Source organism: Pseudophryne corroboree, chromosome 1 (genome assembly GCF_028390025.1).
Source record: "Pseudophryne corroboree isolate aPseCor3 chromosome 1, aPseCor3.hap2, whole genome shotgun sequence".
NCBI lineage: Eukaryota > Metazoa > Chordata > Amphibia > Anura > Myobatrachidae > Pseudophryne > Pseudophryne corroboree.
In genome coordinates this window covers 889,731,605-889,750,582 of record NC_086444.1, presented here as the reverse complement: position 1 = coordinate 889,750,582, position 18,978 = coordinate 889,731,605, and the positions used below count along the sequence as shown (strand labels likewise).

Genomic DNA, 18,978 nt, shown 5'->3' with positions numbered 1-18,978 from the left:
CAGGATAACGAAGCGCTGGGCGGGCGTCGAGAATCCTCTACGGACTACGAGAAAAGGATTTACAGGTAGGTAATTAAAATCCTATTTTCTCTTACGTCCTAGAGGATGCTGGGGTCCACATTAGTACCATGGGGATGAACCAAAGCTCCCAGAATGGGAGGGAGAGCGCGGAGGCTCCTGCAGAACCAATTGACCAAACGTAAGGTCCTCAAAGGCCAAAGTATCAAACTTGTAGAACTTTACGAACGTGTTCGACCCCGACCAAGTAGCTGAGTTGCAATGAGTTGCAATGCCGAGACACCCCGGGCAGCCGTCCAGGAAGAACCCACCTTACGAGTAGAGTGGGCCGTAACTGACGTAGGACACGGTAAGCCTGCCATAGAATATGCATACTGGATAGTAAACCCCCAATTTTCTTGGGATCATACAAGACAAACAGAGGGTCCGATTTTCTGTGACGAGCAGTCCTCCTCACATAGATTTTTAGAGCCGTTACAACATCTAAGGACTTTGCTGAAATTGAGGAGTCAGTCACAACTGGCACCATAATAGGTTGGTTGATATGAAATGCAGACACAACCTTCGGAAGAAACTGCTGACGTGTCCGAAGCTCAGCTCTATCTTCATGGAAGATCAAGTATTGGCTTTTACATGACAAAGCCCCCAACTCCGACACACGTCTAGCAGAAGCTAAGGCCAACAAAGTGACAGCCTTCCACATGAGAAACTTGACCTCAACCTCCTGTAGAGGCTCAAACCAGTCCGACTGGAGGAACTGCAACACCACGTTAAGATCCCAGGGCGCCGTAGGTGGTACAAAGGGAGGTTGCAGGTGCAAAACTCCCTTCAAAAAAGTCTGAACCTCAGGGAGGGCAGCCAACTGTTTCTGGAAGAAAATGCATAGAGCCGAAATCTGGACCTTTATGGATCCTAACCTCAGGCCCATATCCACACCTGCTTGCAGGAAGAGGAGAAAATGTCCCAGTTGAAACTCCACCGTAGGAAACTTCTTGGACTCGCACCAAGACACATATTTTTTCCAAATACAATGGTAATGTTTAGACGTTACCCTGTATCAGGGTAGGAATGACCTTGTTCAGAATGCCCTTCCGAGCTAGTATCTGGCGTTCAACCTCCATGCCGTCAAACGTAGCCGCGGCAAGTCTTGATAGGCGAATGGCCCCTGCTGCAGCAGGTCCTCCCGAAGTGGAAGAGGCCTCGACTCTTCTAGCAGTAGATCCAGAAGATCTGCGTACCAAGCCCTTCTTGGCCAGTCCGGAGCAATGAGGATTGCCTGAACTCCTGTTCTCTTTATGAGTTTGAGAACCCTTGGAATGAGTGGAAGTGGAGGAAACACGTACACCGACTGGAACACCCACGGAGTCACTAGGGCGTCCGCCGCCACTGCTTGCGGGTCCCTTTACCTGGACCAATAACGCTGAAGCTTCTTGGTGAGACGAAAAGCCATCATGTCGATTTGGGGTATGCCCCAAAGATCGGTTACCTCCTTGAACACCTCTGGATGGAGATCGTGTCTGCTGAGGAAGTCCGCTTCCCAGTTGTCTACTCCCGGAATGAAGATTGCTGACAGCGCCAACTCGTGTTTTTCTGCCCAGAGGATGATTCTTGTTACCTCTGACATTGCAGCTCTGCTCTTCGTTCCGCCGTGTCGGTTTATGTAAGCCACTGTCGTTACGTTGTCCGACTGTACTTGAACGGCCCGATTTCTCAGAAGATGGGCCACTTGGAGAAGACCGTTGTATACGGCTCTTAGTTCCAGAATGTTTATCGTCAGGCCGGCTTCCAGACTTGACCACCTTCCTTGGAAGGTTTCCCCTTGAGTGACTGCGCCCCAGCCCCGGAGACTTGCATCCGTGGTTAGAAGGATCCCGTCCTGAATCCCGAACCAGCGGCCCTCCAGAAGGTGAGGTAATTGCAGCCACCAGAGAAGTGAAATACTGGCCTTTGGCGACAGACGTATACTTTGGTGCATGTGTAGATGGGATCCCGACCACTTATCCAGGAGATCCAGTTGGAAGGACTGAGCGTGAAACCTCCCATACTGCAGAGCCTCGTAAGAGGCCACCATCTTCCCCAGAAGGCAAATGCACTGGTGAACCAACACCCGGGCTGGCTTCAGGACATCCCAGACCATTGATTGTATCACCAACGCTTTTTCCTCTGGAAGAAACACCCTCTGCACCTCCGTGTCGAGGATCATTCCCAGAAAGGACAACCTCCTGGTTGGTTCCAAATGTGATTTTGGGATATTCAGGATCCAACCATGTTCCTTGAAAAGCTGGGTCATGAGAGCTATTGACTGAAACAGCTTCTCCTTGGACGATGTCTTTATCAGCAGATCGTCCAGATACAGAATTATGTTCACCCCCTGTCTGCGGAGGAGAACCATCATTTCTGCCATCACCTTGGTGAAAACCCTTGGTGCTGTGGAGAGGCCGAATAGTAGGGCCTGGAACTGAAAATGACAGTCCAACAGAGCGAATCGGAGATAAGCCTGATGCGGCAGCCAAATCGGAATGTGGAGGTACGCCTCCTTGATATCCAGGGATACAAGGAATTCCCCCTCTTCCAGACCTGATATCACTGCCCTTAGAGACTCCATTTTGAACTTGAACTCCCTCAGAAAGGGGTTTAGTGATTTTAAGTTCAGAGTGGGCCTGACCGAACCATCCGGTTTCGGTACCACAAAAAGGTTCGAATAGTAACTTGTGTTCTGCATTTGAGGAGGGACTGGTACAAAGACCAGTGCCTCCACCAACTTCTGGTGGCTCCCTGTAGGGTAGCCCTGTCTGCCGGCAAAGCTGGCAAGCTCGATGTGAAGAACCGATGAGGAGGGAGATCTTGAAATTCCAGCCGGTACCCCTGGGACACAATATCTAGTACCCAGGGGTCCATACCGGACGACACCCAGACGTGACTGAAATGTCTGAGTCTTGCCCCCACCTGCCCTACCTCCAGGCTGCGCTGTCCACCATCATGCGGAGGACTTTGGCGCACCTGAAGCAGGCTTCTGTTCTTGGGAACCTGACGCAGCAGGTTTCTTGGATTTTGGGCGGCCCCCTCTAAAGAAGGTGTTGGCCGGTTTGGTCTTTCTTGGTTTATAAACCCGAAAGGACTGAAGAATAAGGTTTCTTCGTAGCAGGAGCTGCTGAGGGAAGAAAAGGGGACTTACCCGCTGTAGCCATGGAGATCCACGCATCCAATGCTTCCCCAAAGAGAGCCTGACCTGTGTAGGGTAGGGTCTCCACACCTCTCCTGGATTCGGCAGACCACTGGCGCAGCCACAGTCCTCGATGAGCTGAGACGGACATGGAAGAAATTCCTGCAGCCATTGAACCCAGGTCTTTCATGGATTCCATCATAAAATCTGTAGAATCCTGAATGTTATGGAGAAACAATTCAATGTCACTCTTATCTAACGTATCCAAATCCTCAAATAACGTGCCTGACCCCTTTACTATAGCTTTGGAAATCCATGCACAGGCAATAGTAGGACGGAGTATCGCCCCCTGAAGCAGTGTATATGGATTTGAGCGTAGTATCAATCTTGCGATCAGCCGGCTCCTTTAAGGCGGTTGATCCTGGGACAGGTAAAACCACCTTTTTTGAGAGTCTGGATACAGATGCGTCCACTATGGGTGGGTTTTCCCATTTTTTCTATCCTCAGGGAAGGGGAAAGCAACCAGAACCCTCCTAGGGATCTAGAATTTTTTCTCTGGATTTTCCCATGCTTTTTCAAATATAGCATTTAATTCTTTGGACGCAGGGAAAGTTAGCAAGGCTTTCTTATTGTCAGTGAAGTAAGCCTCCTCAACCTGTTCAGGTGTTGTGTCAGTAATATTCAACACCTCTGTAATAGCCTCTATCATCAACTGCACCCCTTTTGCAAGAGATGCGGCCCCCCCTGAGCACGTCCCCATCACCGTCTGTATCCGTGTCGTCTTGCATGATCTGGGCAAGAGCACGTTTGTAGGAACCCATAGAGGTGGGGCCTGAGGTAACAGAACCAGACCAAACTGCCGTAGAGTTCTGTAAAACCTGAGTTGCAGATGTATTCTGAGCAACCCTAGCAGAAATCTGAGAAATCATAGTTTTGATAGAGGATAACCACTCCGGCTCCCTTGCTGGTGTCTGCGCTACAACAGTGCAATCCTGATTACATGGAATGAGATTATCCTGAGAGGACATGACGTCAGCTGCATATGACACAGAGTCCCTGGACATAACTGACTGGAGACCCCAAACACTCCACACACACACACACACACACACACACACACACACACAGTAGGTTAGACAGAGTTTCCCCCCTGAGAATGGCAAGAGAGACATAGAGATCAGAGCCAACCCACTCACAGCGCTGTTATATATAAAGGACACCCCTTATCAGCGCCTACTGTGTACTGTAATAGTTGCACAGATCTAATTCACCGCCTCCCCCCCCCCCTTCTGCAACCCCCTGGTATCGCACAGGATAGCTGGAGTTGCTTGGAGGGACAGCTCTGTCAGCGTCTGTGTACAGGAACTGCAGGCAGGAAAATGGCGCTGAACGCTGCTGGGTCCGCTCTGAGGAGAAGCTCCGCCCCTTGAAGCTGGCGCATCTTCCCAGACAAATTCTTTATACTGGCCTGAGGACTCCGTCGCACGGCGGGGGATTCCGTCCCCTGTTGAGCGTCTGTGTACGGAGGATTGTGACGCTAGCCTGGGGATCCAGTCTCCGGTTAGCGTCTGTGACCAGTGTAAGGTATTAAGACGCCCCTCAGGACGCCCCTCAAAGCGCCAACACTGTGTGCCGCTGAGCCTTCCCGGAGCGCAGCCGCTCAGAGCTGCACTCCTACCCTTGTGCCGCCATATCTCGCCTCTTCTGATCTAATGGCGCTGTAAGGGGGTGGTGGCATGCTGCCGGGTTGAGCGATCCCCTGTGGCGGAACGTTTGATCCCCTCAGGAGCTCAGTGTCCTGTCAGCGGAGATAGTGGCTCAGACCCCGCAGGGCAGACACCACTCCCCCCTTAGTCCCTCAAAGCAGGGAGGCTGTTGCCAGCAGCCTCCCTGTAAAATGATAAACTCTAAAATAAACTTTTACTAAAGAAGCTCTGGAGAGCTCCCCTAGCTGTGACCGGCTCCTCCGGGCACATTTTCTAAACTGGGTCTGGTAGGAGGGGCATAGAGGGAGGAGCCAGCCCACACTCTCAAACTCTTAAAGTGCCAATGGCTCCTAGTGGACCCGTCTATACCCCATGGTACTAATGTGGACCCCAGCATCCTCTAGGACGTAAGAGGAAGACTAAAGTCTTGAAATGACCCAGTCAGAGCCCAGACATCACTTGCATTGACAATCCATGGAATGACCTACAGTAAACAGGGTTGTGCACATAAGATCCCCTCGCAAATTGATGGATCGTAACGTGAGATGTAATTGTACTCAAAGTTGAAAAAGACTTATTCAAAAAGATTCACTGCTATAAAAAAAGAAAAAGGTATTATTTTAGGGGTGTGCACACTTATAATAGGAAGGTATTTCATGTATTTTCCCTAAAACTTGTATATTTGTTATACATTTGCTTTTTTGTTGCTAGGGTGAAAATGGTCTGATTCCAGGCTTCACATCACAGAAACAATTGCAATTTCAATGTTGGGTACACATATATACTTATCCTTTTTGTGCCATATGCTGTGAACTTTTTCCTCAAGTTTGTGTCTTAGTACGCATATAGGCCCTCATTCCGAGTTATTCGCTCGCTAGCTGCTTTTAGCAGCCGTGCAAACGCTAAGCCGCCGCCCTCTGGGAGTGTATCTTAACTTAGCAGAAGTGCGAACGAAAGAATCGCAGCACTGCTACAAAAAAAGATTGTGCAGTTTCTGAGCAGCTCGAGACCAACTCCTAGCTTGCGATCACTTCAGACTGTTTAGTTCCTGTTTTGACGTCACGAACACGCCCTGCGTTCAGCCAGCCACGCCTGCGTTTCCCAAGGCACGCCCGCGTTTGTATCTGACACGCCTGCGTTTTTACACACACTCCCCGAAAATGGTCAGTTACCACCCAGAAACACCCACTTCCTGTCAATCACTCTGCGGCCAGCAGTGCGATTGAAAAGCGTCGGTGGACCTTGTGTGAAACTGCATCGGCTGTTGTGAAAGTACGTCGCGCGTACGCATTGCGCCCCATACGCATGCGCAGAACTGCCGCTTTTTTACCTAGTCGCTGCGAACGAAAACAGCTAGTGAACAACTCGGAATGACCCCTATAGTGTACTAAGCAGCAGGGGCTGCAGCGCAGACTCCATAGTACAGGGGAAGGGGGGACAGCTTAGTACATATAAACGGAATACATACAGTATGGATGCCAGCTGTCACTACACAGACAGTGACATCCAGTCTGTTGGAATCCCGGCAGCAAGGCAGCAAGTCCCCTCGAGGGCTCACTGCGCTTGCCACACTTTGGGCTCGGTGGCTTGCTTCGCTTGCTGCTAAGCCCTATCACTCTGCTTCTAAGCCCGCTCCCAGGCTCCCATTAGCTAGGTTTCAAAAGAGTCAGGGTCCGGGCCTTGAAGGATAGTGAAGCCGAATACTGTGTCCTGGGTGCAGCAGCGGCTTTACTAGACACAGCGCTGCCAATCCCCGGAGATCTGCAGCCAGCACATATATTACATGCATCTCTGCACTATGTGGTATAAGCGCTGCAGACGCCAATGGTACTAGGTGTTTAGAATTAGTTTTTTGTCACAAAGGAATTAGTATAAAGTCGCAGATGAAGCATAACAAAGCACGGTGCACGTCACTTGTATCGGACCAGTCTTTTGACTTTTTACACAGGCTACATACTTTTTCCTCAATGTTGCGCTTAGTACTTAGGATTAGTGCAGCTAAGTCACAAAGCCCACAGCATGCTAAATGAGGATATTTGAGGATAGGTGTACTGTATGTGGTGTGTGTGTGTGTGTGTGTGTGTGTGTGTGTGTGTGTGTGTGTGTGTGTGTGTGTGTGTGTATATATACACTGCTCAAAAAAATAAAGGGAACACTAAAATAACACATCCTAGATCTGAATGAATGAAATATTCTTATTAAATACTTTGTTCTTTACATAGTTGAATGTGCTGACAACAAAATCACACAAAAATGATCAATGGAAATCAAATTTATTAACCCATGGAGGTCTGGATTTGGAGTCACCCTCAAAATTAAAGTGGAAAAACACACTACAGGCTGATCCAACTTTGATGTAATGTCCTTAAAACAAGTCAAAATGAGGCTCAGTAGTGTGTGTGGCCTCCACGTGCCTATATGACCTCCCTACAACGCCTGGGCATGCTCCTGATGAGGTGGCGGATGGTCTCCTGAGGGATCTCCTCCCAGACCTGGACTAAAGCATCCGCCAACTCCTGGACAGTCTGTGGTGCAACGTAGCGTTGGTGGATGAAGTGAGACATTATGTCCCAGATGTGCTCAATTGGATTCAGGTCTAGCATCAATGCCTTCGTCTTGCAGGAACTGCTGACACACTCCAGCCACATGAGGTCTAGCATTGTCTTGCATTAGGAGGAACCCAGGGCCAACCGTACCAGCATATGGTCTCACAAGGGGTCTGAGGATCTCATCTCGGTACCTAATGGCATTCAGGCTACCTCTGGAGAGCACATGGAGGGCTGTGAGGCCCCCCAAAGAAATGCCACCCCACACCATTACTGACCCACTGCCAAACCGGTCATGCTGGAGGATGTTGCAGGCAGCAGAATGTTCTCCTTGGCGTCTCCAGACTCTGTCACGTCTGTCACGTGTTCAGTGAGAACCTGCTTTCATCTGTGAAGAGCACAGGGCGCCAGTGGCGAATTTGCCAATCTTGGTGTTCTCTGGCAAATGCCAAACGTCCTGCACGGTGTTGGGCTGTAAGCACAACCCCCACCTGTGGACGTCGGGCCCTCATACCACCCTCATGGAGTCTGTTTCTGATCGTTTGAGTAGACACATGCGCATTTGTGGCTTGCTGGAGGTAATTTTGCAGGGCTTTGGCAGTGCTCCTCCTGTTCCTCCTTGCACAAAGGCGGAGGTAGCGGTCCTGCTGCTGGGTTGTTGCCCTCCTATGGCCTCCTCCACGTCTCCTGATGTACTGGCCTGTCTCCTGGTAGCGCCTCCATGCCCTGGACACTACGCTGACAGACACAGCAAACCTTCTTGCCACAGCTCGCATTGATGTGCCATCCTGGATGAGCTGCACTACCTGCGCCACTTGTGTGGGTTGTAGGGAGGTCATACCGGCCCGTGGAGGCCACACACACTACTGAGCCTCGTTTTGACTTGTTTTAAGGACATGAATCCAATTGAGCACATCTGGGACATAATGTCTCACTTCATCCACCAACGCTACGTTGCACCACAGACTGTCCAGGAGTTGGCGGATGCTTTAGTCCAGGTCTGGGAGGAGATCCCTCAGGAGACCATCCGCCACCTCATCAGGAGCATGCCCAGGCGTTGTAGGGAGGTCATATAGGCACGTGGAGGCCACACACACTACTGAGCCTCATTTTGACTTGTTTTAAGGACATTACATCAAAGTTGGATCAGCCTGTAGTGTGTTTTTCCACTTTAATTTTGAGGGTGACTCCAAATCCAGACCTCCATGGGTTAATAAATTTGATTTCCATTGATCATTTTTGTGTGATTTTGTTGTCAGCACATTCAACTATGTAAAGAACAAAGTATTTAATAAGAATATTTCATTCATTCAGATCTAGGATGTGTTATTTTAGTGTTCCCTTTATTTTTTTGAGCAGTGTATATATATACATATAAATCTACTGTCACATTTAACTGAATAAATACTGTATAGAACTTGCCAAGTTTAATTGGACAGATAACATAGTAAAGTAAAATACAGATTCAGAATGGGTACCCTGAGAGAGTCAGTACTTTAAAAGTAGGGTATCCCTGAGCTGAATAATATACCTGAACTAACTTAACTATACGTGTCTATAATTGCTTCCACTCATCTGCAGATGGCTACAATATTAGCAAGAAGGTATTTTTTTTTAACAGTCTTGTTTTGCAGTAATGCACTGTGTGGATTAGTGGTTCATACACGGGGACAATTCCAGAGTTGTCATCTGCGTTTGTTCCAATTAGGAAACTATGGTTGAGTTGAGGGGGGCTCAGAGGTTTAGTAACTCTTCATATAATTATTATGCAATATATACAGTTGAGCTATGTTTACTGTTAGCAACCCTTCCTTGTTTCGAGAGTAATGTCAGATTAGCTGCCTGTCACTCAGCAAGAAAACAACCACACACAAAAAAATCATCACTAAATCAAAGATTTTTTTTTTCTGGCAGAAAATAAATTAAAAGAGCTCTACATAGAACCTACTCAGTAGTGTATCACTTGTGTGATAGGAACATAACTTCTATTAGACATTTGTTTGGTACATGTGTGCAATACTGTGTGGGGTGTTGCGGATAGTTGGGTACCGTCAGTAGATGCTGGTGTCAGGTGTGTGTGGTTACTCTGCACCGGCCCCTCCTATTAGCACAAGCGTTGACATATCTAAACAGAATCTGCAGCAGTTTAGCAGTTGTCACAGCAATCTGCTTGTGTGACACCATCTAAGCAAGTCTCATTCACTGCTGTATCCACATCCTTTTTTTTTTAAAGCAAAAAAAAATAACAGCAAAGAAACCTTTTGCGTAGCCCTTAATCTTATTAATGTGACTTTATCTAACAATCCATCATCTATCATTTGAATCATACTTACTGCCAAAAGAAAACTCAGTAAGAGCAAGTTAAGTCGTACAGTATTTGGATCAATGTTTTTACATCAAAGAAACATCCAAAACATTATGGGGCCTATTTATTCAATAATGCAACATACACCACAACAGCACCCGTTTCTGTGGGACATCTGCATATATTAAGTATCACCCCAATGATAGCTGCCCTCGGTCCCTCTATGTCTGACAATAGCTATAGCTCCAATAGTTTCTATGTGGGTTTGCGAAGCTGGCAGATTTAGTAAACTCAGGTGGGATTAGCCGCTGCAGCCTCTGGGCCACATTTTGCAAAAATTACCAGGAGAGGGGTCCTCCAGAACCCTTCCTGACAGTGGGCGCCACACATGTGTGATCACTAGACAGAGCATGCGCAGAAGTGCTTGAGGGTCCCGATAGAGGAGTGAAGTGACCGCAACTGAACACATTGCAGGGATGAGCTTCTATCAGAGCCCTTGTCCGTGATGTATGTATGTGTATATATATATATATATATATATATCTTAGCAGATTACTCTCCCTAACCAACTGTGGTTCATTTAAGCAGCAGGAATTGCTATGTTTTTATGATATCACAGAAAGCCTCATCATGTGACAGTGTGGTCATACTAATCAGTAACTAGCTATGGCATAATATCCCAAATAGATGATTTCATGCCACAATAAAAGAAATAGATTCAAGCTTTTTCCTGGGCTGTCTGTTCCTTAATCTGATATATTATATTTATCTATTTGTCAGCAACTTGAAATCATGACTTTTCTGTCATGCAAGCATATTCCCACTGCATCATTTATAATTATGGAATTATTAATATTTTTTTATTAACCACCCAAGCACTGAATATGGTTTAGCTTCTTTACTATGCATGAATAATGTATTACTTCTAGCACTTGCCAGTCAGGGTATAATATGTATTTTTCCAGTGATTCATGGTGTTCGTTTCTGTGCATGTTTTGCATTCCTTAATAAGCATGTTAAATAATAAATCGGTTTCCAATGTAGTCTGTGCTAGATTTTCTGGGCGTGCTGCCTGTACACAAATGCATCAGTATGTATAATTGATTAGACCTATTTCTGGTGCTGTTGTTTAGTCTAGCTTACCTCAGTCTGTTCACTGTCGCTCTGGAGTACGGTGCGTTTGAGGACTTTAGATACAGAGTCGCCCTCTTCTACAGCAAATGGATCCTGGGCACTGCCCTGTGCCACCACCTCTTCTCTCTCTGTGCCATCAGGTAAAACAAATCTTCTAATAATTTTCCGAGTGACCTGTGTAAAGGTAAAAGTGAACATGCAAATCATTTATCTAATAATGAAAATGTGCTGTACCTAGCAGCGACTTGATGCAAATCCTCATTCCAAGTACTTTAACCTGGCATGAAAATGACAGATGAGACTTTTTGTGCACATGAAATCGTCTGAGCACCCATGGAATTGTCAGCTAAATATTAATGTCTAACAAGTCTAAGCCATTGCCATACCCCCAGCCATAATAATAGCTTTCTGGGCTAGGCCTTTATGAATCTATTGGTTAGAAGTAATCTGTTGCTGTCTGCAATTACAGGGGACCTTGTTACATGCAAGCAACAGTTTCCAGTGATGTAAAGCGGTGCACATCCCTCCAGCTGGAATTCTCATTGCCACTACAACACTGAATAACAGCTAGCACAAAGTTCTACAGTGACACACTGTAACAGAACAAACTATTACTGAAGGCAACTCCAGGTTACATGGCCACTGCACCTATGAGAAAAGTGGCATCCTTCAATGACACAGCTCAATCCTCAAATTCTGACTCTGATAGTAGGCTATGTGGCTCTGGCTACAGTATGTAACATGACTTATTGCAGTGTGCCAGAGCTTCAGACTGAGACAATGGTGGATCCAGAGTAGCGTTCACACCGGAGTGACAGGGGTACATATTCCACATAGGAGATGTCCATTGACATTCTGAGTTTGATTATATTTTAAGCTCCAATACTGGCAGAGCAGTTTGCACCATATGCTTTATTATGGGTGTCAAATGCTGCAAAACTATAAGAACCTATTCCATTTGTCCTCAGAATTCTAAGGAAATAAAATTACTTGTTGATGTTTCCAGATATGCTGCTTGTCCTTTAACCACTTGCCTGCAGTGGTCACGTCTAATACGACCGTCAGTAATACCCACTGGACAGCTGCCGAAAGATAACCTTCAAGCAACTGTCAATCACAGAGGGACCTCCCGGCTCCTCTGTACCCATGGCTCCCCTCCAGTGCTTATCACCTCCAGTCACAGTGAGTGGCCATCCCAGCGGTACCCATATCCAGTTTCTGCAGTCACAGAGCAGCCGCGGCTCTTCCCACAGTGTATCCTGATCACTGTGGCCACAGTGATTGGGCATTTCAAAGACACTCCCCACCTGGTGCTGGCTGTGGCTCCACCCACAGAGAGTGGGATCAAGCAGCCCGGCATCACTCAGCAGATGCAGTGCAGCCACGGCTCACAGTAGTGGCACCTTCGCTGCTGTGTCACTGGCCACAGTAATCGGGCAGCCCGCTGTAACCCGGACTCAGCAACTCCACTTCCAGGCATACCCGTGACTACAGCAGTGATGGGTATTCCTCAGCACATCCCTGACTTACTGACAGCAGCACATTCCTACCTCAATGACAGCATCAGTTTAGGGTTAGGCTGTGGGAGAGGGGGTTTAGGGATTAGAGTTAGACATAGTCAGTGCTGCAAGTACCACTGGATCTGCTGGAAGTCATCCTCAAATGACCGCTGGACACTGAAGACACCGATGTAGCCACCGGACCAGGTAAGTCACTGCTAGACCACTGAGGACATTTTGTCGACTTTCTATCTTTCATGTCAATATTTCATCATGATGACATCATGATGAATGCCGACCTGGCATTGCAGGCATGTCGACATCATAACCTGGTTAATATTGTCATGATGTCAACATTATGAATGTTGACAACATATACCACTCCCGCCACTTGTATGGCCACAGCTGCTTGCACTAGATTTGATCCTTTCTTCCCTGGCACTTATCAGTCAAGGGGATCAGGAGGGGCCCAGTGCTACTCAGCATTAAGCTGATCACATATAGATTCTGTCATTGTTCTGTGGGAATGGCATCCAATGTGTGGCAGATTTTAATCTGCACATAAAAGTGCTTGTTAGTAAATCTCCCCTATGACTGTACCTCTTACACCCTTTTCAATATAACATTACATTCACTTAAAGGACATTATTCTGTAGATACGGTACCTTTTTTACCACAATGTGGCCATGCTCATCTGTGTACTGCTCTTCAGTCACTGTCTCAGGGAGGATGTCAGGCATATTGTCTGCCTAAATAGAACAAATGAAATAAAGAAGTGGGGTTTACTCAAGTCTTAATCGCACAGGTAAACCAGATCCTTTATTATTATCATCAGGTGAGTGAATCTAAAATAAAAGCTAAAGATAACTAACAACAAAACTCCAAAAACAAGTCTGCAAATGTAAAAGTGTTAGGTACATGCACAGAACCTTGGACAAAGGTGCAGTAGTGACTCTGCATTGCAGAAGAAGCTACTATCAGCATTATAGGGGTCTTCCGGTTGGACTTTTGAAAGTAAGGCCAGGAAGCTCACAATCTACTTTATTTGTATTGACAATAGTGGGCGGTGCAGAGTAAACTGAACATGCATTAGTAAGGGGAAACATGCATACAGCCATGTTACTTAGTAAATAATTGCCCCTCAAGACCCCTGCAAATGTAGCCAGGACATTGCAGCCGCTGGCACAGGGACGTGCAGGAGGTAAACACTTTGTACCTGAATAATCACACGTCGACGAACGACCCTGGTAGTTACCATCTCGTCCTCATCTGAGTTGGCCTCTAGCTCACCTAGCTCCTCTGCTAGCTCCTGGTGGATGCATGGAAGCAGTACTCTATTTACCATCCCAGAAATCTGTCTGCCTTATAAACTATGTATTGTCATTAAACTACCATTGGTCATTTGTGATATAGAAAACAAGCTTCCGTCAACATCAGTACAAAGAAAAGTCATTAGACTGTGCTTGCTACATATGGTATCAGACATACAAAATAACCTATGTACTAAAATGCAGAATGGACAGAGTGATCAGGATTAAAGAGAAAACGCTGTACATGGAAGTATATGCTCTGAGCCCATTCAATTCATTACTCATAAACATTTTCCTTAAGATCTCGTTCACGGACACCAAATCATATAAATTGCCGGAAACTTGTTTTCTTAATTCAAATCATGATCTTAAACTTGGGGTTTAACAATTAATTATGACTGATAAAGGCGAAGGTGATTATAATATATGGTTGACTCTCTCCTTTGGGTTTTGTGTGGATAAACCTAAATAATCGGTGGCTGCATACCTGTCAGATATTAATCACCATGTTTAACACTAATTTCACAAGAAAGGGATATAAGTTTAGGCAAAGCACCAATCTCCTAATTTGCGGAACCTATTTTTCAATTCTGCTCACCAGAATAATCCTAATCAGTAGACCAAAGGTGAAGGTGGGAAAACCCTTATCACCAAGTAGCAGATTATGTAGTGACAAGTATAAAACTATATATGGTATAGTTTATTTAACATGGTTTCAATTACTTTAATCTAAATTGCAACCTCAAACCCACCAAATATGGTCCAGTAATCAAAAGGAAATGTTTTATATAGTCTCGTCCATTTGTTATAGGAAAGAGCATGATGTATTATAGTAGCAGCCACCTAGAGATCTGATGGTACCTGCAGCATGGCTGGTAAATGATGCATCAAACCACTGCCTAAAGTATGTCACAGCAAGTAAGGAGAAACAAAAGAGAACAAAACCCTGATGTGTTGCATAATGCAAGTAAGAGCAGATGGGAATTGTCAGTTTGCAATGCTACAACTACTTCTAAATGAGACAGAACCATTTTCCAATTTCCAACATAACTGGAACTACTTAAATTGCACAGCAAATGCTCTGCCTTCATTTCACTGCATAGATGGATTTCTATAATAGAAAAGGTTTTTCAATGAAAATAATTTACAGAATGTAACATCCCCCCCCTAAATGTAATAATTTTGAATTAATAATGTAACACTATTCAGTTGTAGAGATAATGAGCATTAATACAGTATGTCAAACTAAACATGTATGATCCTTTCCTGTGTCTCTTGTGTAGTTTAGTGAATGTTGCATGGTATCTACTTCATTATTCTACACCACGACCCATACAGAGAGCCAAGCTATTACTCATGCATTGTGGGTATTGTGAATGTATTGCTACTGGAATGTGTTGGAGAGGAGGAAAGCTGCCAAAAGTCTCAACAAAATGATTTTTTTTCTTGTTCGAATAAAATAAATAATTTAACAAACAACACTTTTCCTAGAGATACAATTGGACATCATGTTCGAGATTTATATATTTATATACAGTATAAACAATACTTCTATTTATTAGAATGTGATAGTGTTTCTCATTAGACGTTATACTGATACCAAAACTGCAGGGATTCTTCATATTTTCTTCATATTTACCCTAACACTTTATTAACACTTATCACATACTAATTTCTTTAACACTATTTCTTATTTTAATTACAACTAATTTTTGTATCACTTTCTTTATAGCTTTGGTTTCTTAACACTAATCTATTAACATTATAGTTTTTTCACTGGTATGCTGCCCTGGGCTGTCTGGCTTATGCTGATTTTTGGGGTGCCACGCCCTGCACCTAGATATAGCGCTAGGGACCCCCGATATATACAGAGAGGTCTTGATGCAGCTTGGGGGCTTATACATACATTTCCGCAGATATATGTAACCAAGATCTCTGAATTCTAAGATATTGTGTGGGATTTGAATCTGGTTACTGCTATCATTCAGGGTGCTGGGGGAAACAAAATGTGTATTTTTCGTGCTTAGAAAAACCCCTCCCTTTCAAGCACCTGAATGATATCACTAAGCTAATTGAGCATATGCCACTATATATGATTATACTAATACTAAACTGGATTCTTCATATTTTCTATTTATGTGAAGAGCAAAAGTAACTTGTAGATGATTATAAATCAAATGATAATGTACCTGTTGCCTACATAAAGAGTGGCTCATTTCCACTTTGGCCCTGATTCTGATTTGTAAGGGAAGTGGCTGTGCAATATTGTACAAATAAAATGCATATGCAGCAGGAGGTGAGATAGATGCCTCCCACATGCATCTGTGAGATCTGAGTGCTGCGTCCGGGGATGCAGCATTGATTCACCATTGTGATCATTGGTTGCGACTAGAGATGGTAGTAGCCCTCGTGCAGTCTACATAAGCCAAAGCCCCTGTTTTGTAAAACAGACACGGTCGCCGTCCCCCAAACACAGCAGCATGTTAATCATACTGCGGCTAAGGGGGGCTGCAAGCGATATCGCAGGACCCGTTCTGCTTATGCACAGATTGGGCTTTGTGCAAGCATAGACCCCAAACCAGAGGATTTGTACATAAACCACTGGGTTTGCATACAAATCAGAATCAGGCCCTTTGTCGCATGTGTCTGTTTTTATGTTTGTAAATGCCCATTTTTGTACTGTGCACACAAGAAAACATGTATGCATATGACCATGTGTACGCTTCTGCAGTAACTTGTGTCTCTTTCCCTGGAGAGAAGGAACAGGGGACAGAGAAGCATGTTCACATAAATGCAAAACAATAAGATATGGACACACGTGGAAGTGGCTGTCAGAAGACGCTGGGGCAACAACATGCAACCATGATAATGACCATATAGCTGCTTCTGAAAGGCTAATTTCATATATCGACCCCCGCAGCTGTAACTTAGCACTTAATTCATTAGCAAGGAAGCTGCGTTATATGAAGTCACGGATGTCTCTTCACGTTACTATTGGTCAGTTCTACGTGGTCTACTGTAGAAATCAAGATTGACGTTGGATTTGTTAATGATGAAAACAACTTTTGGTTGTACAGGTGCTGTATTTCATTTAACCTAACTGTATGTCATGTAAATATTTTTAATTTCATTTGTATATGTATTTGTAATTAATTCCATTTCCATTAAGTTAATTTTATATAGAAAATATGTTTCACATTTCCAAATAACACTATCATTACATTCTTTTGTCTATATGACACTTTATTATTTTGAAATTCTATACAAATAGGGTAATGTGACTGGCAGCATTTACTATTAACATCTCTTTTCTATCTCTACACGTTCTCTAAAGCCACCCCTGATTTACAGGCAGAGGTGCTCGCGGGGAGGGAGGGAGCATCACAGAGGCAATTAAGGAGCATCGTTTAAGGGGAGGAACAACGGCGCTGGGGGGACATGCAGGCATGTCCGGGCTATTTGCGGGGCAGGGCACGGCGACCCAAAACATGGTGGGTAGCGGCCTGCTTTCGCAGCCAGGTGGAGTTGGCAGTGGGCTAATTTAAACGTGAAATCATTTCCACTGTGCGATGCTTTCACGTGTGTGTTTGTGTGTGTGTGTGTGTGTGTGTGTGTGTGTGTGTGTGTGAGGTGGTGGTGGTGGTGGGGGGCTGGATCCGGCATGCGGGGTGGACTTGTCTTGTGATGGGCGCCTGCCGCATGTCAGAGTAATGGATTGTAGAAGTGCGATGCTTTCGCACTGAATTTATGCAGATAGCAAATATAGATTACTTACAGTAATTTAAATATTCCCTGTAAGCCTGCCATTTGCAGTTTTAAAACAACCTACATTTTTAATTATGCATTACCTTTTCAAATGAGTCAAATGACTTGTATTCAGAAACATTTTCCAGTTTGTCTGCATGCTCATCCGATGATTCCACTATGAAGAGGTCATTTCTGGTTGCACCACGGTCTTCTTGCTCTGATAAGTCATCTGGTTCTTGCACAATGGGAGAGTCACTATGATGATCAGACACAGGAGTCTCAGTGCAAGACCTGCCAAGCTCTACATAAGTCTCCTGAGGAGACTGGGGGATTTCCTTGCAGCACAGCGAGTTGTCTGTTGCCTCTGGCAATTTGTTTTCTAAATCAGGAGATGTAACACTGCAAAGAGAGAATGTCAGCATGGATTTCTTGGGATATTTTTGTTTCAAAATTCAAATCACTTCTAATATTTTACATGTGAAAAAACACAAAGTGATCCATCATACAGCATACATTCAGAGATGTCTAAATGGTGGTCTGGACCCAGATAATAGAATTATTATACCACTGGCTGCTTAATATTTTAGGCTTGTGTTTGTAATAAAAATATACATCCGTCAACCACAACATTGAAACCCCTGTCAAGGGAGTAAGTAACATTGATTATCTTGTAATAATGGCACCTGCAAAGGGGTGGGATATATTAGACAGCAAGTGAACACTCAGTTTTTAAGTTGATGTTTTGGAAGCAGGACAAATGGATAAGTGTAAGATCTGAGCAACTTTGACAAGAGCCAAATTGTGATGGTTAGATGACTGGGTAAGAGCATCTAAAAAACGCAGGTTCTGTGGGGTATTCCTGGTATGCAGTGGTTAATGCCTACCAAAAGAGGTCCAAGGGAGGACAAGCAATGAACTGGTGACAAGGTCATGCATACCCAAGACTCATTGATGCATGTGGAAGGCGAAGGCTGCCTGGTCCTATCTTACTGAAGAGCTATCGTAGCACAAATTGCTGAAAACGTTTCTGCTGGCTATGATAGAAAGGTGTCAGAATACACAGTGAATCACAGCCTGCTCCATATAGGGTTGCGTAGCCACAGACCAGTCAGTGTGCCCATGCTGACCCCAGTACACCGCTGAAAGCATCTACAATGGCCTCTATAATGACCTTGCATTAATCGGACGTTGTGCCATATTGGTACCTGTAACAATTCCAAGTCAACTTCAACCGTCAGTCTGCCTCCTTCAATGTTCCCTTCCTCCAGTTCCTTCTGTAATTCTCTGAGGGCTTCCGTGTACTATTGAGTGTACAGAACTATAAATTCTCCAGGGGTTTTGCCCTAACAATAGCTTGATTCTACCTGAGGTTTTTCACTTTACTGGGTCCTGATCTATATATTTAGTCAGTTAAGACTGTGATTCCCAAACTGGGTGCCGTTAGGCTCTTGCAGGGGTGCCTCGGATTGGTAGTCCAGGACCAAGTCAAATTATTTAAGGTCAAAGTGATAGGCAAAACCAGTGCTAGTGGCTGCCAATCATAAAACATG

The 18,978-nt window shown here is 45.0% G+C and overlaps 1 protein-coding gene across 28 annotated transcripts in view; it reads right to left on the bottom strand.

Annotated features, from left to right (window-relative positions):
* ANK2 (ankyrin 2) overlaps window positions 1–18,978 on the bottom strand; it is a 939,290-nt gene that overhangs the window by 28,021 nt on the left and 892,291 nt on the right. For all 28 annotated transcript variants that reach the window (XM_063920161.1, XM_063920164.1, XM_063920158.1 and 25 more), the window contains 4 exons: window positions 17,530–17,827; window positions 13,588–13,680; window positions 13,037–13,120; window positions 10,882–11,046 (listed from right to left, as the gene is read on the bottom strand). In XM_063920161.1, coding sequence (XP_063776231.1) covers window positions 10,882–11,046; window positions 13,037–13,120; window positions 13,588–13,680; window positions 17,530–17,827 — 640 coding nt within the window. The remainder of the gene's footprint in view (window positions 1–10,881; window positions 11,047–13,036; window positions 13,121–13,587; window positions 13,681–17,529; window positions 17,828–18,978) is intronic.